The sequence below is a fragment of the Sinohyriopsis cumingii genome, chromosome 2, assembly GCF_028554795.1.
Source record: "Sinohyriopsis cumingii isolate HCF-2022 chromosome 2, ASM2855479v2, whole genome shotgun sequence".
In the NCBI taxonomy this organism is placed as follows: Eukaryota; Metazoa; Mollusca; class Bivalvia; order Unionida; family Unionidae; genus Sinohyriopsis; species Sinohyriopsis cumingii.
The window spans coordinates 98,813,516-98,838,574 of record NC_142962.1 but is presented as its reverse complement, the minus strand read 5'-3'; the positions used below and the strand labels follow the sequence as shown (position 1 = coordinate 98,838,574).

General features: G+C 33.9%; 1 protein-coding gene across 1 annotated transcript in view; it reads right to left on the bottom strand.

Moving 5' to 3' along the window:
• The window catches only part of LOC149805455 (uncharacterized), a 270,060-nt gene that overhangs the window by 180,189 nt on the left and 64,812 nt on the right, over positions 1-25,059 (bottom strand). The window contains exons 5-10 of the mRNA XM_089934230.1: positions 21,803-21,835; positions 13,176-13,237; positions 11,370-11,488; positions 8,134-8,203; positions 7,586-7,658; positions 4,413-4,480 (exon numbers count right to left, since the gene is read on the bottom strand). Of these exons, the coding sequence (XP_089790356.1) occupies positions 4,413-4,480; positions 7,586-7,658; positions 8,134-8,203; positions 11,370-11,488; positions 13,176-13,237; positions 21,803-21,835 (425 nt within the window). The remainder of the gene's footprint in view (positions 1-4,412; positions 4,481-7,585; positions 7,659-8,133; positions 8,204-11,369; positions 11,489-13,175; positions 13,238-21,802; positions 21,836-25,059) is intronic.

The following is a 25,059-nucleotide window of genomic DNA, read 5'->3' as shown; positions in this document are numbered from 1 at the left end:
TCAAGGATTTTTCATGGGGAAAAATAATATTTTTTTTACAAATGCAAGTTGATTTCAAGGTAACTACTCAAATTCAAGGATTTTTCATGGGGAAAAATAACATTTTTTTTACAAATGCAAGTTGATTTCAAGGTAACTCCTCAAATTCAAGGATTTTTCAAAATTGTACAAACCATGGATTCCATTTATCATATTTTATCATTGCTAAAAATTTTAATTCATTTTGTTCAGTTCTTGGCTCATGGGAACCAACTATAATGTGATTTCAAATCATTAAATACCTTATTTTTCGGTTTTAATGCAATATAATCATAAATCCATGTTTGAACATCCCTTAGTATGTGGGGTTCTGATTTATAAAGCTGGTCACCTGTATAGATTTCATGAATAGCATTACAATTAGGGAGTACCATATAACATATATGCTGTATAGTTGCTTATGAGTCAACATGTAAACAACATAAACCCTGATCTGCTGTTACATAATGCACTGGCAAAATAGGGCCTACATTCTTTGCTCTACTGACTGATCTAAACAAACTGCATATAAAATGTGATGGCAAATCTGGGTCTACGAAGTATGCAGTGGACCTGACTTGCATGCAAGTATACAAAGTAAACAAACCATATGTCTACTAAAAGCTGCAAGAGGAAAATTTTCTGCAACATACCAACAAAGACAAACTTGGTCAGGATGGCACTGAACTAAAGCCTACTGAAGAGGAGTTGAACAGATAAGAAAGCCAAAATGACAGCAAATGGCTGTTAGCAGACACGATTTAATCTGGAACATATCAGAACATGGACCAGACTGCCCAACACCTATTTCTACCAGGTCACTGCAGGAATTAGCCATAATCCCCTCAATGTTTCAAGGATTAACACAGATTTAAAGACATAATAAATACATTTTATCAGTGCTAAGCAAAAATGGTTTACTGACAAACATCTCATCCTCTAGGGCACAATTTAAATATTTTGACAGCAAAAGCAAAGACTACTAGAATATACAAGATAATCAAGAAAGATTATATTTTGAGTTGAACAATAGAAAGTGCTTCATCATCCATGACATTCAAATAATTTTGGCTTTGAAAATCCACAAAGATGACTGACCCCATTATTATGGGACACATGGCCATTCTCTGCCTTCCCAATACATGAATAATGCAATACATCTCTATTGTATTCTTCATCAATATATTTGTTTAAGAAAAATGGAGCCGTACTATGGCATTCTTGGCAATCTGAATTAAACCCAATTTCATTTTCTCTTCTAAGTTATAAAATCTTGTCATGACAATTTCATCTGATCTTGGTATTATATAAAAGATCTAAACATTTGTCAGACTTTTATGAGAAAAAAAACCCAACAATTTTAAGAGTTCAGAAACTGCTGAAAATCTTTTCAACACCCATTTTCCTAGTCATTCTGTGAAGGGACCCGCCCTACAAAGTTTCAATCAAAAAGTACTGTTCAAGACAATTCAGAAAACCACTGAAATAAGCTAAGCTAAATATATCATCAGGTTACAGAATTTTACAAGCCATCAATGGACCATTATACCAATGGGCTCAACCACTGGCCTAAACCACCTAATGAACAGCATGCATATAGTGTGAAAGATGTCATTCACATGCTGGTTGTCTATTCTACCATAACGAAGGTTTCTCTCATTAGTTATCATATAATACTACATGATAAATACAATAATTCATAAAGAGAGAAGCCTGCAATTTTTCACTGTTTATTTGTACAGGAATGGCTTCTTGCTATTCCAGAATTTCAAAAATGTTCATGTTAAAACTTGCGTATTTCATCACCATATTTTGTCAGAGATGATTCATCAAATTAAGATTAGTATCGTTTTTCATGCAATACAAACCAGTCTAATTCTAGAAGATGCTTGTCTTGTTTGGCATCACTGTAAAGGGGGCACTCACCAGTTATTACTTTTGAGAGAGTGACATATGTAAGGTGAAGTAGTTTGCATTTAAAACATGCACAGTGGAGAGAATGTTGACATACCTCTATGCTACATTAATGTAATGTGGATGATATTTCTTTGGATATTGTACTTTTGGAAATTGTACATGATCTAAGCACACTGCTAACTAAAATGACTGCTCCCTTGTGCTAAAAAATCAGACTGAATTAGTCTAAAGTACACTTTCCATAGCAGCTATTAAAATAGGGAAAATGAATTTTGCCAGACTAGACAATACCAGATTCTGAAAGTGCAATGAATGAATTACCAAATATATAAAATGTAAAAAAGTTATCGGCTCTTTTTGATACAATTACCTCTGAAGTTCAGCAAGTGAAAATGACCAAGTGGAGCTAGCACTTTTTTGAAAGGTGCACATCTGGAGTAAAGTCAAGCTGTATACTCTATAAACCCATATTACACCCATCAATCATACACCAAAATAAAGGGAATTAATGGTTCTTTTAAATATACCTAAGATATACAAGGTCTTTTTTAAATAGCCAGTATAACCAGTGAGGAAAGCCGGGTAAATTCTTTTTCTTTAAAATTCTAACCCTATGCAAAATGTGAAACTGAAGAGTGCCATAAAATGCTTTTATTCAATACAGACCAGTCTGATTCTAGAAGATGCTTGTCCTTTTTGGTATCATCGTAAATGCTTTTATTCAGTATAGACCAGTCTAACTCTAGAAGATGCTTAGTTTTTTTTTTGCATCACTGGAAGTGCTTTTTTGACAAGACAGTTCAATCTATGTCAAAGGAGACCAAAAACATTCATTCCATTTCACGCTCAATTGAAAACAACCAGGAGTAGAGAACAAGTGTTAGAGATATGTGCTTGACTTTTGGTTAAATAAAAAAAAAATTAAAAAAATTGTTTGCAATTATATAAATTATGCAGCAAAGTGTGGATGGTATGAAACTGCAGTTTAACAAGATAGGGTAGCAGGCAAATACTAGGAAAACATTTGAATGACACCAGCGATGGCTGATATGTTGGAATATTTTGCTTACAGTTTCATCTCATCAGATAAAAGCATTTGATGAACACAAGATACAAGATGACTACAACACACTACAAGAGATTTCAATATACTGTTCTTACTATAAAATATTCTTGTCATCATTGAGAATACATATTTTCTCATCACTTCATCAAAACTGAGTACATTATAATTTACAAACATGTTGGAGGCACTGTTCCACCTAGGAAGACCCAACAGAAAACGAAGACTATTATTATAACCAATAACTAGCTTTCTTTTCATACATTCACTAAAATTTGTCCACAGAGGACCACAATAAATAGTGCAGCAATAAGATTTGGATAATCTAATTTTGATATACAATGAACAATATGTAACATACATAATGAACAATATGTAACATACACAATGAACAATATGTAACATACATAATGAACAATATGTAACATACACAATGAACAATATGTAACATACACAACAAACAATATGTAACATACACAATGAACAATATGTAACATACACAATGAACAATATGTAACATACACAATGAACAATATGTAACATACACAATATGTAACAGTTTTCACAAATGTAGAAGATATCTGAAGTAAGATGTTATGCCCAGACCAAAGATTTTATTACTCTATCACCTGGCAACTTGAAATGCCAATGAACCTGATGATTCTGCATGATACCTTTCTTATTCTATCACCTGGCAAAGTAAAATGCCAAGCATGATACCTTTCTTATTCGATCACCTGACAACTTGAAATGACAATGAACCTGATGATTCTGCATGATACTTTTCTTATTCTATCACCTGGCAAAGTGAAATGCCAAGCATGATACCTTTCTTATTCTATCACCTGACAACTTGAAATGACAATGAACCTGATGATTCTGCATGATACCTTTCTTATTCTATCACCTGGCAAAGTGAAATGCCAAGCATGATACCTTTCTTATTCTCTCACCTGGCAACTTGAAATGCCAATGAACCTGATGATTCTGCATGATACCTTTCTTATTCTATCACCTGGCAACTTGAAATGCCAATGAACCTGACGATTCTGCACGATAACTTTTATCCATATTACTATGATGTAATGCATACAAGCATCATAAATTTAAAGAAATCTGAGACAGAAATTATTAGCTGGAATACAAAATTCTAAAAAGCAAGAAAATTGTTTTGACATTTTCCATGAAGATACACTAGTTATAATCAATTATCATTTTAGTTCCTCCACACACAGCACAAGGAGCCCTCTAGAAGCTTGGGGGGAGGGGGCACCCCACCCCCTTTCAACATGCACACATTTTTCCAAGTTCATCTGCTCATTTAATTCTTGCCAGAACTCCTAAGTAAAAAGGGGGAACTGAATCTGAGTTGGGCAGACAAGTATATATTACTAGCAAGTTTGCTGTACCTTACCTGCCAGCTAAGTCCACAAGATGAATTTTGCTGACTATCTCACTTGGCATGTTCTCTTCGAGCTGTGCCTATCAAAAGAAATAATGCAAATTCAAAATGCTTTTGAAAAAACTTTGGAACTAGGTCAATGAACAGTATGCCATTTTCAAGTGATGGAATTGGCTTACAACACAGGTAAGCTTGTATTTAGCAGTGATGAGAAAGGTCAAAAACTAAACACAAAGATTCTGTAAAGATGTATTTCATATGCAGTGTCAGTTTATGTAAGGGTTACTGGTACTGTCCACCATCTAAAACTTTGTGATTTGCCCAAAGTCATCTTACTTTCTCTGTCGACTAATGTACGAAATTCTCTGTCTTGCCACTTTTGAGTTCCAAACATCCACTGATGAACAAATCATTCAAATGAATTAATGTAATGTTTCTTTGTCAAAAAGAGCCATCTGCACATTTCCAAGAAGGCTAATGAACTACGCTACAGTATGACCCAAGCTGTTGAGAACAAAAGAAAAGAAGACAAAGTGAATAAAAGAAATGTAGAAAAGAATGACTATGATGATGATATAACAGCTAAATTAGTACATCAATGTTACCATTTTTCCACTTGTCTCTTAGGCAACAATCTTATGTGAACAAAACAAAATGAATATATGTTATACATGTTATTTATATGTTATACATGTTATTTTATCACATTAATGGTTGCATTTCTTAGTTTGAAGCATCATGTATTACAAATCTAATGTCGCTGTGGCATAACACAGCAATGTCACATGTCATACTGTGGCATAACACTTTGCAATCTCACATGTCATACTGTGGCATAACACTTTGCAATCTCACATGTCATACTGTGGAATAAGATATAGCAATGTCAATTTTCATTGTCGCATAACACCAACCAATGTCATGTAGCAATGTACTTTGATGGTGGCAATGCATTTGCAACAGTGTAATGAACGGAATCTCAAATTTATGTTCATAAAATATAAAATGTACAAAATGTGTTGAATAAAATATGTGGCTCAAGACCTTTAAGTTTGCTTTCATTTGTTTCATAAATTTAATATATTATGAACACTTGTCTAAGGTAGTCTATGCATCTAACACACAATTTTGTCACAGCAAAATAATAATTTCTTCATAATATAAATGTATGATCAAACAAATTACACTCATTATAACAATATCCAAGTCAGCCCATATATGATACTGTCTTAAAATGCATGATACTTACTGTACTCCCCCATTATAATGCTGTCCATGGTTGCCATGGAGTATACTGCCTTACAATGAGACCATCTTATAATGAAGTACATGATACCTATAGTGCTCCCTCATTATAAAGCTGTCCATGAAGACATAGAGTATACTGCCTTATAGTTAGACCATAATCAAATACATTAACATATAATGCTCCCTTATTATAACACTTTTAACTCTTTTCAATTAAATTTATGTTTCAATTTTTAATTTGGTTTCAGTGTAATCATCATAAATCCAATATGCCCTCTTTTATTCCAAGGTGAAAAGTGTCAATCAACTGTTACATCAATTCCTGTGAGTGTTTCTGTGAGAACCTAATTAAGTACCAATTTGGCTTCATCTTAATCTTGCAGAAATGCTGGTTGCATTGTTACAATCAATTAAATGTTGACCTATATTGTATTACCATGTTAATTAGTCTTCACTCCAACCAAAGGGGTAGTTAAAGGACATGCAAATCCTACCTGTGTAAGATATGGCAGTCATGGTTGTGTGTTAATTTCAGTTGACTATTTGAACACTGGAAGTACATTTAACATAATTAATATTAACAAGTGGTTTGTCATACTCATCAGCAAATGTTATCAACAATAGAAAAGAAACCAAGCAAAAGGTGTACTCCGTGCATGAAAATCTTAGTTCCAGAGACAGGGTCATTAAAGAGGTGTTAAAAGTTTAAAGTAAACTTAAAATTCCTGAACTGGCACTCAGAGGTTAGCTCAAGAATAAGCATAAATTTTGCAAGAATTTGCAATGCAATCACACTGTCAGTATTTTACAAATAAAAAATGATTTTAAAAAATCAATGTTCATCATTTTTGTTTCTCTATATTTAAACTGCTGCTGTTTCTTAAAATAAAAATATCTTGTTTTATTCTGAAACTACAGTAACATTAGAATGTATCCACATTCACACAAAAATAATAAGGCACAACATTTTCACTGGTACACATAAAGTGTGTTGAAACCAAACAGAATAATGTTTTATACAATCTTTCAGATTGGATATATCGAAAATAAAGATAATTTATATAGAACGGGGATGAACTTTATTGTAAAAAGCAAACTACTGACAATTATTCCCCCCAAAATAAGTATTAAACCACTTCCCTTTGTTTATGTCCATCAATACTGAATTTGTCTGAGGGCCTCTGGTAACTTTCACCCTTGGTTATCTGATAGTCTACATTTTTGGAACCTGCTGTGTGTGAGTTATTGATGGAGAGGTGTACTAAGCTGGTACCAAGTTGTAATGACAACATATATTGTTAACATTAAAATGTGTGTGTGTGTGATTCGGATTTTTAACATAGCTTTAACAATTTTTCAGTCATATTGCTATGATGTCTGCAATGTGGCAGTTTATAGTGATGTCCAGACACCAGGCCAACCAGTCCTAACATTAACCTCTTAATGCTGAGCGCCAAGCAAGGCAGCTATTAGTACCGTTTTTGTAAGTCTCTGATATGACTCGGCCAGGGATCGAACCCACGACCTCCCAAATCAGAAGCGGATGCTCTAACCACTAGGCCACCGGAGCAGGTTAACATTAAAATAACCTTAAGATATGTATAAAGGATACATATCATATCAGAACCCAAGTTACCATCCCAATATCAGCAACAATACATACCCCAAACAAACAATTACTGTATATACTCACTTCCAAGTCAAGACCAACTGCAAACATTATAGACCCTGATCTGCAGTTGCATTGTGCCATGGTAGATCATGGTCTATATTGGTTGTTCAACTGATTAATCCCAAAGAACTTCTAGAACTGGACCTGACAGTGAATTATGTGATGGCAGATCTGGGTCTGAAAAGTTTGCAATTGGATCTGATGCTAGTATATACATTATGTCTTGCTGTTTGTTGAAGCCAATAAAACAAAAATGTTTTCCAACCTGTGTAAAATTTATGGTAACAATAGCATGACTCCGGCTACTGTGATCATGCATGTAGGTGGCTGCAGTGGTTCTGAAAAGAATTTTAGAATATAATTATAATCTATGCTGGGTTTGGAACAGAGGCAAGGAGATAAAAGGTTAGTATTATGAAATATACTGAGTAGAATGAATGCAAATATAATTTGATGGTATTATATATTTGCATTACTCAAGTGCTTAATCCTTCACAGAACTGAAAAATTAAGTTTTATATAATCTACTGACTTCCTGAAATAAAGGTTCTCAATAAATTTTGAACTGTTCTAATTTTTCTATGAGAGTTGCTACTATTATTGGCATCATTTTCTACATCTTAAAAGGTTTACAAAACAAGCAGACTGAAGTGTTTTTAATAAAAAAAATTATACCCTAATGTAAGATTTTCAATTATAGAGAATTAGAATGTTTTGCTTTAAAGATCTTTTTGACTCCTTCTCCAAAGTCAATTACTGCATCAAAAAATCATGATGTTAAAGTCTTCATCTATCTACATGTTCCAACTTTACCTGAACTCATTTCCCTGATCCAGCAGGGACTGTATCTCTTCATTGTCCTTCACGCGATGTTCAGAAAGATCTGAAAACAGAAAAGCAGTCACTAATAAAAGTCAAATCTGTTCCTTAGCGACAACTTGTGAACTTTTTGAAAACTTTATATTTTTGCATAACCATCATATATAATCACTTAAGAGTCCAAACATAAACTGCACAGTCCAAGATCTGCCATCGCATGTGTTATTAAATCTGGGACTATGCAGTTTTTTAGAAGCAATCAGCAGAACAAACAAGACAGACTCTGATCTGCAGGCACATTATGCTACAAGATCAGGATCTTTGTTGTTTTAGTTTGACTGGACTTATAAGCAAGTATATATGGTAAGTGTCCAAAACTCTACAATCACTCAAATAATCAAAGGGTTATATGCACAAAAAAATGTTATAGTCTTAGTGAAATATTTATCCCCAATATTTATCATAACATATTGAAGAATGGAAAATATTTATACCCAAGGGTCCTAACATAGTGAAGAATGGAAAATATTTATACCCAAGGGTCATTACATAGTGATGTATGGAACATATTTATACCCAAGTAAGGGTCATAACATAGTACAGAGTGGAAAATATTTATACCCAAGTGTCATAACATCATGAAGAAAGGAAAATATTTATCTCCAAGTATGAAAAATATTTATACCCAAGCGTCATTACATAGTGATGTATGGAATATATTTATACCCAAGTAAGAGTCATAACATAGTGAAACATGGAAAATATTGATCCCCGTGTAAGGGTCATTACATAGTGAAAGCATGGAAAAAGTGTCCTATCTCTCATATAAAATGATAGGTGAATGAGAACGTAAAACTTTATCAAATTCACACAGGTTAAAGATCATGGACTCTTCTAGTCATCTATAAGGAGAAAAGCATGTGTTCGTAAATATGGCACAGTTGTTGAGATCACATTGGTTTTCCACAATAAAAAGTCTGCACAGCTGACATATACAGGTCATAAATTGTTTATATTAAGGTTCCCAAGGTCTCATGTACTTTTTAAGGAGACAGAAGTGGCAGCCACATCATTTGATATCAGATACATTTAAGTGACATCATATAAATGACATCATTATGTAATGATCATGTCTTTCTAGCTGCACAGGTAGTGATCTAACCAATGCTAACTTCCTGAAACATGAAATTAAGAGGGTTCTGTCGATAAACAGCATCATAATGTGCCATTTTTGTGACTATCAAAAACCTTAAATAAAGTTTTTGATACTGAGATGCATGTTAAAGTCACTGAAACAGCCTCTATCATTAAAGTGAAACCTCCGACTCTTTCAGCAAATGTCATGACAAAATTCTTCCCCTTGCTTACAAGACTGCTTTTATTTTGAATCTGGCATGAATGCAATAATCCCATGTTTAAGTTTATATATTTATCCACACATATTCTGACAGACTTAAATATAAAATGTTATTATATTTGCAATTTTTTTCAAATAAAATAGAGATAAGTCTATTGTAGTTTTTGAAAAGCTACAATTGTGGACAGAAAATATCCCAATTTCCAATGCAAAAGCAATTTCAAAATACTCAAGACAAATAAATTTGCAAAAATGTTATTCCTATTATAGGAGCATTGTATTACAGCATTCCCTCAGTATAAGTCCCTTCATTATAACACAGCCTCTAGTTTCAAGATTATTCTGTATAACATGGTTCCTGTTATACAACCTTTCTGTACAACATGGCTTTTGTTATAAGACCCTTCGGTACAACATGGCTTCTGTTATAAGACCCTTCTGTACAACATGGTTCCTGTTATAAGACCTTTCTGTACAACATGGCTTCTGTTATAAGACCCTTCTGTACAACATGGCTTCTGTTATAAGACCCTTCTGTACAACATGGTTCCTGTTATAAGACCTTTCTGTACAACATGGCTTCTGTTGTAAGACCCTTCTGTACAACATGGCTTCTGTTATAAGACCCTTCTGTACAACATGGCTTCTGTTATAAGACCCTTCTGTACAACATAGTTCCTATTATAAGACCTTTCTGTACAACATGGCTTCTGTTATAAGACCTTTCTGTACAACATGGCTCCTGTTATAAGACCCTTCTGTACAACATGGTTCTTGTTGTAGGTTCCTTGGTTTCTGTTATAAAGCACGCATGATCATAGATCATATGTCATTAAGTTAAAGTAGAATTATGTATCACGTACTTCATTATAAGGTGGTACGACAAAAGGGAGCATACTTCATGGCTTCTGTGGACATTAAGTTAAAGTAGAATTATGTATCATGTACTTCATTATAAGGTGGTACAACAAAAGGCAGCATACTTCATGGCTTCTGTGGACAGTAATGCATGGTTCATACAGCTTGAAAAAAGTTCTTTCAAAGACCTTTCATGGAGTTTTCAAGGACTTCTACAAAAAGTTTTCAAGGAGTATTTTGTTTGGTACAGAAATTGAAATTTTCCAGGTTACTTTGTTTATCACTGCATAAGTGGGTATAAAAATAGATTTAAAAAAAAATAATGTACCACTACAGCAAATGAATGTTACTTTATATGGTAATTATCCATGTCATGTTTCATTTGATCAACCCAACTATCCCATTTTATTGATTTATTTATTCTTTGTTGTTGGAAAATACATACACAATAAAAAGTTCTAAATTTCAGAATGTAATATTTTCATTTGTTTTGAATGTTTTATTCCAATAGATACATTTAAGGAAATTTGGGAAAGATTCAAGGAGTTTATCAACAAATTTGTGAACTTTTTATGGATAAAACTAACTTTATCAAAATTCAAGTTCTCATGGCAACCCCTCAAATACAAAGAAGTAATGTAAAATACAATATGTTTAATCGTGACAAATGAAAGCCAGCAATATCCAGAACTTTCATGAAACCAATTTTTCCTAGAAAATATGCTTCTTCAAGAATACCTACCCAATTATTATACCTTAGGCAGTAGTAGTTCTCCTAAGGTATTATGACTGGGCAACGTAGATGAAAAGAAACCAATTTTTCCTAGTAAAATATGTTTCTTCTTCAAATACGTTACCCAGTCATAATACCTTAGCAGAACTACTGCTACCTAAGGTATTATGATTTGGGTAATGTATTTGAAGAAGAAACAGAGTACGACTTGCATTACAATGATGGTGGACTTTTCTATCAAGTCCTTACTGTATGTCAAAATCCATAAAAGTTAATAAATACCTTGTACATATGGCCCTTGTTTTGGATGCTCCCTCACCTTCAGTGAGTATTTCTCATTTGCCCCATGTGACTCTACTTGTAATAAATCCCGTACCCTTTCGTTGTAAATTTCATAGTAACTGAAATAAAAACATCCAAAAATGTTCATCTTACACAGCTATTCAAAAAATAAAACAGAGGTATTCAGTTTTGCCAGACAGTCTGGTATCGCTCTCAGACCCCCAAACATACTCTGGACCTGCCATGTCTTAAAGCCTGAATTTCACAACTCTAACAGGAAGACAAAGTTAAACACAAAAATTCTGAAAAGTACATTATACATATAATATGAGTGATAGTGACATAGTTTTTGGATGGCTATAATGTACGAAATAAATGTATACCATCTTTAAATTTTTTAATATTTCAACAGCTTGTGGAAGGAAGAGAAAGGTGGAACAAAATCAGATATGCAAATTTCATACACAAATTTAAGGTTCATATTTTACATTCCAACATTGATAGAAAATTGCAACTGCTTTCTCAAAAGAAATTAAGTTAGATATCAGTTTAATATAGAACAAAATTGAATTTTAATAATCTGTACAGTAAATCCTGCCATAAGACACCACTGCTACGACAGATCATGTGTCTTTACTAACCTTGCCATAAAACACCAATGACAGATCATGTGTCTTGACTAACCTTGCCATAAAACACCAATATGACAGATCATGTGTCCTGAGTAACCTTGCCATAAGACATCATTACTAAGACAGATCACGTGTCTCAACTAACCTTTCTTCAAATGCATATTTACTGATTAAAAAGTGTTGTGACACGTCATAAGAGACAACCTGTCTTAATAGATCATGATTTTTTGGCTGATGGGGTGGTCTCTAGTCAGGTTCTACTACAGTAGAACCTGTCTTAAGAACCCCCCCCCCCGCCAAAAATGTTAAAGTAAATGTATATACACGTAGTCCATGCTCTTAAAACATAAAAAAAATTCATGCAGACATAAGAGCACTATCCACTGCTGAAGCTGAAAATGATGCCACCAACCTACACCAGAGATATAGCATCAACTTTCATGCGTTGTTGTAAAAACAAGCTATCAAGAGGCACAAGTATTATGCAACTTGATTTCATTTAATCTTAACCTACCTGTTTTGTTGTTGAGATAAGCTAGCAGTAGGCACCTGCAGTATGCAACTTGATTTAAATTAACCTTGACCTACCTATGCTGGTGTAAAGGTAATCTAGCATGAGGCACCTTCAGTATGCAACTTGATTACAATTAACCTGGACCTATCTGTGTTGTTGTAAAGATATGTCAGTAAGAGGCACCTTCAGTATGCAAATTAATTTAAATTAACCTTGATCTACCTGTATTGGTGTAAGATAATCTAGCCAGTGGCACCTTCAGTATGCAAATTGATTTCAACTGACCTTGACCTACCTGTGATGTTGTCAAAGTTAGCAAGAGGCTCATGCAGTATGCAACTTGATTTCAATTAACTTTATCTATCTTGCTGGTGTGAACACAATAATCTAGCAAGAGGCACCTGCAGTATGCAATTTTATTTCAATTAACCTTGACCTACCTGTTTTCATGTAAAGATAATCTAACAAGAGGCACCTGCAGTAAGCAACTTGATTTCAATTAACCTTGACCCAACATTGTTATCATAAGATATGAAAGAAAGATGCATCTGCAGTATGCAACTTGGTTTCAGTTAACTTTCACCTACCTGTGTTGTCCTAAAATAAGCTAGCAGGAGACAGATACAATATGCAACTTATTTTAAGTTAACCTTGACCTACCTGATATTAACTCTGCAGGTTACTTTCCCACCAGCACAGCTGTCAACATGACTAAATAGACCCTGTAAATAAAATATAAATATAATGTAATTAATTTCACATTTTTTTTAAAAGTGCAACTATAATCTCAGACACCAAAATATGCCCAATGGTAAAAACCATATGGTATGGTAAGCTTTCTTTAAATCTGATGTCTCCTGTCTGGAGCAATCTGCCCAAAGGAATGACAACAAACCCTTAATTTCTTAGACTTCAGCAGGCTATTCAGAAATGGCCTTCTTTGGTATAAATCCTACACCTTAATACCTCATTTTAATATTTATTTACTTATGCTTTAGTTCAAATTTCAACTTCTTGTGTCCTCATTTTCTGCTATACAGAAGAACCTGTCTTGAAATTCCACCATTATGCCAAAAAATAATGGACTCTCAAGAAAGGTGGTCTCTCAAGACATGTCTCAATACTATATAATCAATAAATCTGTGCATAGAGATCCTGGTTACTCAAAACAAGTGGCCCCCCACAACAGTGGTCTCTTAAGACAGGTTTTACCGTAATAACATGGCCTTTGTGCTTGCATAAAATAGAAAACTTGTCATATTTCTTATTTTGAAGTATTCAAAGTTATGCCTTCTGTCATGTGTCACACGTGCATGAAAAAATGCGTATCTACAGACTGCATTTTGTTGTTCATCTTTTAAGGTGTTGCTACTGTTGGTTTGTACCTATCAGCTGAAATATGCATATTTTTTCTGTTTTTTGATTTTGTTGGTTTTAATAGCACTTTTAGCACATTATATTGACTATATCATGATGAGGAAAAGGGAGCCATGCACTATTTCCATGAGGGGCCCCGAGTGACTGAGTGGTCTGAAGTGCTCACCATTACAGATCATTGCCATCTCACCTGTCTGCGTGGGTTCGAGTCTTGCGTTCGGCCAATGTGGGTATGTGAGAAAGCTTGCCAGTAGCTTCCTGTGGGTTGGTGATTCTTTCCAGGGTTTTCTTAGGTTCTTCCTCGACCATTTATACTGACCACCATGTATAGCCTATCTTGAACTGAAAAATGGCATTAAATCCACCAAAAATAACATCTATTTCCATGTACAAGCTTAGGCAAGCATTGAAACTGCAACCCTGTATTATTTTTTAGAGTCACATTGGTAAACAGTTTGTCCAGAGCTAGTGTTTTAATGTCACATACCTACCAATGTTAAAAAAAATTTCTATACATTAAAGGAGTTCAAAATGGTTATCCCCAGTATTAATAAGTTTCAAAAGATTTGTGAAAATGTACTGTATTATAGTCATGTGAGCATTCATTGCAAGTATATGACAAGGCAGTGTGATATGATTAGGTATTGTTGCACAAAAATGCATAATGATATGGTAAATTAAAATTTAAACAGCATTTGGATCGCATATTTCTACATTACTGTGGGGTAAATGCAACAATTTTCATTACAGATGCTCTTAATCAGTCTTCCAAAAATCAAAACCCATGAATATTTCAGTGGAAAAGTTCAATAAATATAAACAAACAGTTTAATAAAATTGATAATATCTGAAGAGACCCTGACGTCATTTTAAAAAAATTGTGAAATGTTGATACTGAAAATTATCCCTAATACAGTCTCACCCATTAGCTATAATTACATTAAAAAGAGAAGAACTTATAATTTTAATTTTGTTCAATTTAAAAAGATCATTACTTTATCAGCATTATATATGGCTGTGTGGTAAACTGAGTTACATTATAGAGAGGGTTATTATATTTACTATGGAGGTCAAGATTATGAACCGAGTCATTCCTGCTAAAATGCTTTCAGCCAACGACAGCACCAGTTGCTGAACAAAACCACTGTCACATTATTTGTATTTATTTTTGAGTATATGTTTTTTTTTGTAATTGCTGAAATAAAATCTTCGAAAAGAAAATTTCTCAGCCAGTATAAGTGGTGGAGGAAGAACCCAGGTAAGAACCACCGACCCACGAGAAGCTATTGGCAAGCTTTCTCACATACCCACATTGGCCAAACATGAGACTCAAACCCATGCAGACAGGGATGAGATGGCAATGATCCATAACGGTGAGCACTTTAGACCACTCGGGGCTCCCTGCAGACATTGTAGAGATATGACTGAAAAATTGTTCAAGCTATGTTAAAAATCCAAATCACACACACACACACTGACTAAAAAATGCAAAGAATCAAGTAAGCTTGGAGGTAAAGGATACCACGTTACAAGATTAAAACTCTTTACTCTTTTCTTTATATAGTGAATGGCCAATAATGATGTAAAGTTTCCTGCATACAAGTTTGTTTTTCAGAAGAAGTCATCTGATCTTTCCTATCACTCATCACTGAGCACCTTATAATTAAATAAAGATTAAATAAGTTTTTATTGGGCAAGCTGACAAATTGTTATCACAGACTGACCCTCCAGCACAGACATCAGTAACCTTTTTGAACTGCTGTACCTGGTCTGCTCAATTGTAGAGTTCTGCATGCAAAGTCATATTCATCCCTTTAATTTAATTATTGTTTATAGTACATAGGTTGATGACACATGTACTCATTACAACCCAGTATGCTGTGTTGATCATGCAGTGCTGTTCACTTCATAAACTCACAATATATCAATTTTATATTTAGTGTATTGAGCCACTTCATATTAAGTACCTTGGCTAGCATTTTATGTTTACCCTTGCTGAGAACTTGCCAGGTCATTTGTCTGTATGAACTTGATCTGGAATAAGGGGTGTTGACATCAAGATATATAGGTCAATTCTGATGTGTTGTCACTTACAGTAGCATGGTCAATTTCATATTCAGCAGAAACAGCAAAACTCTATCAATGACATTCTGATAAGGTACCTTCAGCGTTCCCCCATTATAATAATGTTCGCAGATGCAATAAAGTATATCACACTATAATTGAATTACTGTAATCCTTCAATGTAACATTGTGGATGTAATGATGTTTACCACACTGTATATATTTTACAGCAAACCCTCATTATAAAACTTCATGGATGTAATGTTTACCACACTAAGTAAATTACAGTAAAACCTCATTATAACACTTCATGGATGGAATAATGCTTACCACACTTAAGTGAATTACAGTAAACCCTCATTATAACACTTCATGATGTAACAATGCTTACCACACTGTAAGTAAATTACAGTAATCCTTCACAACACTGTTTATGAATGTAATAAAACATTGTAAGTACATTGCAGTACTACCTCATTATAACACCATTCATGGATGCAATAAAAATGTGCCAAATAATAAGTGAATAACATTATTCCTTCATTAAAACATGTTAAATGAAGCACAGGTGTACAGCACTGTAAGTGAAGATAGTTTTTACTAAGAAATGTTCAAGCAATCTGCACACACAGATAGTGTATTTCATTAAGCTAAAACCCCATTATAGTTAGTTTTCATCAACCAAAAACTAAAATATAGTCAAAAATGAAGAAAGAAAAATTAATAAAACAAAAATATATGCCAATTTAATTGAACCAAATCCCATAACGATGGTATCTCAAGGGTGGCAACATTTTGAGGCCCTATAGAGTAAAAAACCACTGTAAACTGGCAATTGCTTTTTAAACGTATACGTCTTAATGACTTTTCCTTGGCTTGAAAAACTTGCAAATCAAGAATTAAATATCATTGCTGAACACCTTTAACATAGATGGTTGTCCTTTTTTTTTACCATGGATTCTTCTGAAAGTCTTAGAGAAGTTAAGGACAAAAATTGTTCCTTATTTGCCAACACAGCCATGCTGATAAAAGCAACTGATACGTTAAGTCTGGCCAATTCAGCATTCACCTTTGCCAATGTAAACTAAGCCATTAAAAACTCGTAAGATTTAAACCTGTTTGTACGATTATCAACTACACAGGATATGAGTGATAAGACCCTCAATGTTTGGTTTACTATCGTAAAATATCACCCTATACAATGGAAGGAAACAATTTCTACCCCATATCGAGCAGCAAAATGCGTCATGATTGGCAACCTACAACCACAGATATCATCAATCTGGCAAAATAAAAGGAAAATGGGGCAAAAGAACAGTATTCTGTAAATAGAGTTCTTGTAATATCATAATCCCATGAGAAGTATGGACCATCAAAATTAGTTTCTTAGTCATGTGACAATTACATTTAGCTTTCTGTTAATTTGTCATTAAGAATGATATAAATTCACTGGTGTTACTCCAACAATCTTTTACTTTTAATGTCTGTGCTTTTTGTGTCTGTTTTATTCTAATATACAAAAAATATAGAGATAAAAAGCAAATCTCTTTTAAATCAGTCAAAAAGTGAAATTCATTATCATTCAATACAGGCATTCAATTTAACATTTCATCTCAACTCCAATCATTTGCTATATGATGCACTGGCAGATTTGAGTCTATGTTGTTTGTTCTATTGATTACTTGTAACAAACTGCACAGACCCTGAGCTGAAGGCACATTAAGTGTTGGGAGATCAGAGTCAGTGTAGTTTTTACAGTTTGACTCGACTTACAAGGGAGTATATATGGTTTTCAACGAAAGACCTCCTTCCCCTGACCAATTTGTTCATCACATCTTTTACTGACCAAAAAAGTAGAAAGTATTAAACAATGAGCTTCAGTAAACAGGTCAACACTGACCTTATGGACAGATATACATATGAATGCCAAAAGTGATTACACTGTCAAATTATTGTCCAGGTGAGCCCCCCCCCCCCAATAATGTATGGGGGGGGGGCTCACCTGGACACTTACAAGAAGAGTCCAACTGCAATGGGTACAGACCCAGATCTGCCATTATGTAATGCACAACAAGATCTGCATCTATGCTGCTCATTAGGAGCAATCAGCAGGACAAACTACTGAGACCCTGATCTGCAGGTGCATAAAAGTGACAGCAGTTCAAGGTCAATATTGCTGCAGTTGGACTCAACTTATTGCTGAGTATATATAGCTGGCAAATAACCTAAATCTGTCAATCATTCAAATAATGTGTCTTGCAAATATATTTATTAACATTATGTAATTGCTAAAATATTTTTATCTCAAAGGACTTAATTTAAAGACAATATATTCATTAAAATGTAATTAAATTATAGCTAAGACCCTGACATGAAAACAAAACACTACCTCCATATCTTGAACTTCAAATACATGTATTAGTAATCACTTCAAAAGAACTTGTCAAAGAGCCATAAATTCCAGTACATATTTATTTAAAGACATATTAGAGATAGGAATTCATATAAATTATCCATGCAAGGGAGAAGGCAATAATCAAATTCCAATTAAGAAAGTACATGTCAGTAATCTTATTTACAGGTGGATTCTACCAGTTTTTTACATATTGAATTTGTAACAGGTTAGGATCATGATACCCAAACCAGGTCAAGTATAATTAGCATCAATGAGTATTAACCCTCGGAGTTCTGAAATCACTGAAAGGTCACTTTTAAGTAATTTGTTCATTTCTAATTTTGACAAATTCATGTTTCAAATGCAAGACTGTGCAATTTTCCAAATCTTCTCTGCAATGTTAAATTTAGGAACATGTAAGAAGTTTTAAAAATCACAAAAATTCCAACAAGTGAAAATTTCCTATATATATATTTCAATTCAAAGTTTGAAAAATGAAGTTAATTTATTGAAATTTATTCTATCTGGTAATATTGAACTGCTTTATTTTGCTCAAAAGGGCCTGCTGCTAAGGTAAACATGCTGTATATTCAATCAATAACTTTGGTGTTAATACATTATTTATGTGTAACACCTAAACTGCACTGTTTAATAAATCAAGTTTAAAATTTCATCCGAGATTTTATCACCACTTTAACCTATCAATGTACATTATTATCGCTTCAGTATTATTATTATTATTATTGTTATTATAATTCCCACACTTTTCAAAAGCATCAGGATATTGTACCATCCTGTCTGTCAGTCTGTGTGAATCTGTCATCTCTCACTCCATCTGTGTTTAATCTGTCATTTCTTATTCCATCTGTTCATATGTTAAGCTGTCAACTTTCACTACATTTGTCCATGTCAATCTGTCATATCTTACTCCATCTGTTCATGTGTCAACTGTCATGTTTCACTCCATCTGCCCATTACTCCATCTGATCCAAGCAGTCAGCAGAAAAACACAAAACTTGGGAATTATTTTGCCTCTGTATTAAACCTGCAATTATTGTGGTATCATCCTTGGCTGTTGCCACTAGGGTTTCTGAGAGGGAATCAAATTTCAAATACCATAAACTCTGTCTTTAAAGACCAGTACTGTGAGATACCACCTGTCTCGTGAGACCAGGCTCTCAAAGCACAGACTGAATGAAAATACAGTGCTATGACCTGTAATGAGAGACCACAAGTATTATGAGACCATAATTATTTGTTAGAAGGGAAGGTTTTCAAGACAGGTTTTTCTGTATATGCAAATTTTAATTATAATGCCATTTCATTTATGACAAGGTAGACATCATTATAAAATCTTTTGGTTTAAACCTCGTCATAATGGTCATTAATTAAGAGGGAGTAGTTACTATAAGATTTTTAAGACAGTCATCATTGGCAACCATACTGAATGTGCAACTGGCACCGTTTTCATTCATGACTTTGTGAAAAACCTGTCATAATGATCATCTGTTCAGGTGTAGTGACAACAAGAATTTTAAGACGGTTGTTGTGGCAGCCATATTGGATGTATGACTGGCATTAGAATTAACTAGGTATCGTAAGAGGTCTAATGTTGAAAACGCTACCCATCTGGAAAGATACAGAGGTAACAATATTTTTAAGATATGGCTTTCCATTCAGCAGCAATAATAATAAGATTTTCAAGATGGTTGATGTTGTGCCATATTGGCACCATTTTCATTAGTAAGATGTATTTTGGAGAAGAAAAAACCACCACATCAATATGAATTTCTATTCAAGAAGAGCTGTGATAACATGATTTTTAAACTGGCTGCCTTGGTGGCCATAACGGATGTCAGATCTACACCATTTCTATAATTTAGGGCCAACTAGGCATCATAAGAAATATTTCAGTGGAAATCACATGTTGACATGACCATCCATTTAGAAGAGTAGCAATAACAATTTTTTCAAGATGGCATCCATGGTGGCCATATTAGATATCAGATTGGCATCATTTTCAATTAAGAACAACTATAGATTACAAGAAGTATTTTAGTGAAAACACCATGCTGATATGACCATCCATTGAGGAGAAGAAGTGATAACATGATTTTCAAGATGGCCAAAGGGGCAGCCATAATGGATGCCTGAGCAGCACTAACTTCATTAAGGAACAATAAGACCATAGGATGAATGCTCATACAAAGTTTCAAGGTGATCTTCCAGGTAGTTCAGGAAGCGCAGTGATAACAAACTTATTCTAATGGACAAATGGATGATGGATGATGGACAACATCCCATAACCTCTTTTCTCTTTGACCTAGTAGATCTACATGTAAAAAAGACCATACTGATTTTACCATCCATTCAGGAGTAGTAGTGACAACAATATTTTCAACATGACCAATACTGTGGCCATACTGGACAACAGATTGGCACAAGTTTCATTTAGGACTAAGAAGTCTTTGAGTGAAAACCCCATGGTAATATTACTTTTCACTCAGATGGATTAGCAATAACAAGATTTTCAAGATGGCCAATGTGGTAGCCATATTCGACATCAGGTCAGCACAAATTTCATTTAGGATCACAATCAAAAGAAATCAGGTAAAAATCCCATGTCAATATTACAATTTGTTTAGGAGATGTAGCAATAACTAGATTTTCAAAATGGTCACAGGACATCAGATTAGCACCATTTTCATTTAGGACCAACCAGATAGCATGTTGATATTAGCGATAGCACGCCTTTCAAAATGTCTACTCTGGTGGCCATACTGACCATCAGATAGCACCATTTTCATCTGGAGAAATTTTTCAAAATGGCCATGGTAGTAGCTATATTGCACATCAGATCAGATTCATTTTCAACCAGATATCATAAAAAGTCTTTTGGTGAAAACCCCATCTCAATATGATGTTTCACTCAGGAGAAGTAGCAATAACAAGATTTTCAAGATGGTTACCGTGGTGGCCTTATTAATATCAGATCTGCCCTATTTCATTTAGGACCAGCTGGACATCATAAGAAACCTTTAAATGAAAATACCATATTGATATGACCATCAATTCTGAAAAGTAATGATAACAAGATTTTCAGGATGAATGTGTGTGTAAGTTTCATGGCAAGCCTCCAAGTAGAATGGGAGGAGTAGCAATAACAAACTTATGCATGCAGAATGACAGATGAAAGATGACAGAGAGACAGACAGACAATAGTCCATCCCTTAAGCTCATCTGGTCTGTGACCAGTACAGCTAAAATAAAATGTTTTTGCGAATAAATGTAACATTAAAACCTCATGTGTTATTTATCATTGTATATACATTTGGTCACTGTGAATACTTGGTCAATACAAATTGATTAATTAGGGCTATCAAAAAGTCTAACTGTTCATAGAGGACCTTATGTACATAGAAAAAAGAGGTGTAAATGCAAAATGACATACCTCACAGATTCTTGGTATCAGGCCAACCTCACCCTGAAATACACAAAACAATACATTAATCAGATTGATATCTATTCATATAAGTAATTAAACCCATTATCAAAAAATGTTGTTATGTACAGGTTATCAACAGTTTAATAGCAATTTGGATTTTGAACCGTCTATTCTTCATGGACATGCTTCATGCCTCTTCAGCTCCATATCTAATAACAGGAAAAAGACCTTTGACCTTGAAATCTAAGAACTGACTATCAACTTGTTTATTGAACAACAATGAAATAGAAAAGTATGGTCAAAATTAACTTCTAATATGTACCATTTACTGCATTCATAAGCTCAACGATACAAAAAAATGCACGTTATGCCAAGGTCAGTCAAGCCATTCTAGTTTTCAAACTTTCTCTCAGCCATGCAAACATGGTGGTAAGATCTACACCATTTTCATTCAGGACTAATTACATGCTGCAAAGGGAACTGTAGTGAAAATTTCATGTCAAAGCTACCATTTTTTCAAAAGGAATTATAAATAGATTTTTGGGATAACCACTACTGTTGATAAGAAGGAGGTGGAATTAGTACCCTTTTCATTTACAACCAGCTAAACACTGCAGCCCTGTTTTAGTGAAAAGTCCATGCTCATGTTTGGGTCAATTACATATGACAAGGAGTGTTCCAGTGAAAACTCCATCTTGATTTGATCGTCTGTTAGGAAAGAGTAGTTATATATAACAAGATTTTCATCATGTCTTCTGTGACAGCCATATTCCAAGAACACATCCAAACCATTTTCATTTTGGTCAAGCTATATCCAATAATATTTTTAATAAGAATCCAAGTTGATAATGATCATAACAAGATTTTCAGGACGGTCATCATGGTGATCATGATCAGGACCATTTTCATTCCAAAACCATCTACTTGTCACAAAAAGTGCTTTAGTGACACAGATTTCACCATCTGATTAGACATAGTGAACAACAAGATTTTCGAAATGGGACCCATGGTGGTCATGTCGGATGTCACAACTGACACCAATGTCATTTATGCCTATCTAAATGCCATAAAATACTGAAAACAATCAATATAGGAAAAGTTGTGATAGCAAGATTTTTAAAATGGTCTCCATGTCGACCATAATGAATATTTCAGGATTAAATTTTTTAAATTCATGACCAACTAGACATCTGGATAAAACTAAAAACCAAGTTTAATGATTTTCCTCTAATAATGACTGGACATAGTCTATCACAATAAAACAATAGATTATCTAATCCATAATAACATATTCTATATAATTTCTCAGAATTTAAATCTATAGTCAGAAATATGCATTACATGTCTATATATTGTATCATTTACCATATCTTGCAAAGTTTATCAGTATTTTGCAATCAAGTGTGAGTTAACATAATCAGGATTGCCTTAAGTACAATTTATGAAGAAGATACTTTCCAGACTGTAATTATGGATGGCGCAAAAGAACTCATTAATTACAGATACAGTCAAACTTTTTACTATGGTTACCAACATAAAACAGCCATCACATAGAAGTCAGGTACAAGTCTTATAAAAATTAAGCTGACCACTAAAGGCAAATAAATTAGTTGTTAAATTTTTCAAAGGTTGTTGTGTTCATTCTTTCTTGTGTTACTGTTTATTCGAGCCTAAACACGTAACAATCTAGTAAGGGGTGGCTTCATCTTGCACCAGGATAACACCCCTGCAAATACATACAAGTCTGTGATGGAGATCTCACAAAAACTTGGTAAGGAAACCCTATATCACCCACCAAGCAGCCCAAAATTTGCTCAGTGTGACTTAAAGCTTAACTTCCTAAATTAATAGATTTATTACAAGGAAACTATTCATGACCTTTATTAATGTTCACAAATCGTAACAAGCTACCACCTCAAGATATTTATAAATTTCAAAGTGCACAGTTTTATGTTAAATAGGGTATTTTCTGTATATGCCTTATTATTGTCAGTAAATATAACTGCCGGCAACATTTAACAATACCATATATAAACGCTTAAAAGTCAAGTCCAAGTGCAAAGAACATAGATCCTCATCTGCCAAAGAATAAAGCATCTGTGGCTCAGGGTCTGTCATTTTTTTTAAAAACTGATTACTCCTAACAAACTGCACAGATCCAGATCTGCTGGCATATTATGCAACAGCATATCTGGGTCTGTGCAGTTCACTGTTGGATTGTCTTGTAATTGAACATATATGGTATATTAAATCTTTCACCTATATGTTTCTACTGCTATCAGCTGTGTTAATTGATCTGTTTCAATGTTCCAATTTATACAAGATGACTTTTTACAAACACTGACATGTTAAATTTCTCAATATTGTCACGTTTCATATCAAGTGATTGGGTTTAGCTTTTGACATCAGGCAAGGTTCTAAATACAACATGAAAACAATTTTTGTGAAGAAAGCTCTTCAAAATATGTGTCCCTGGATTCCAATGCATTAAGAGGGAAATATATGGAATTATGTAGGATCATGGGACTGAACATTTTAGTAGTATGAATCACGTTATGAAGTGTTGCCTACCATGAGATGAACTGATATTTTAGAAAAAGCCTAAAATCAAAAGGGCAACAAATACTCAAGTAATCCAAATTGTTAATAACAAACCTGTTGTTTGCCTATGCATTGATGTTTAATTCCATGTAGGCTTAAGAATATATATAAATCATTATTTTAGCAAGTTTTTTGTTATTTCTTTCTATCCATAACAAATATTATGTTTTATGTAATACAAGTAACACTTAATTCTTCTCATAAACATAATGTAACATGCCTTTCAACTTATAAGTCAAGTCCAACTGCAAGCAACGTAGACCATGATCTGCCATCATCTAATGTGTCAGCACATCAGGGTCTATGTTGCTTATTCAAACGATTGCTCCTAGCAAACTGCATATACCCAAATCTGAAGGTACATTGTATGACAGCAGATTTTGGTCTGTGTAGTTTGCAGTTGAACTTGTAAGCAAGTATATATGGTAATTATTTTAACATGAGAACAATTGATTCCTAACTCACTTCTGTCTCTTTAATAGTATCATATACTGTAGTCTGGTTCTATACCAGAGTCATCATTATATACTGTAGTCTGGTTCTATACCAGAGCCATCATCATATACTGTAGTCTGGTTCTATACCAGAGCCATCATCGTATACTGTAGTCTGGTTCTATACTAGAGTCATCATCGTATACTTAAGTCTGGTTCTATACTAAA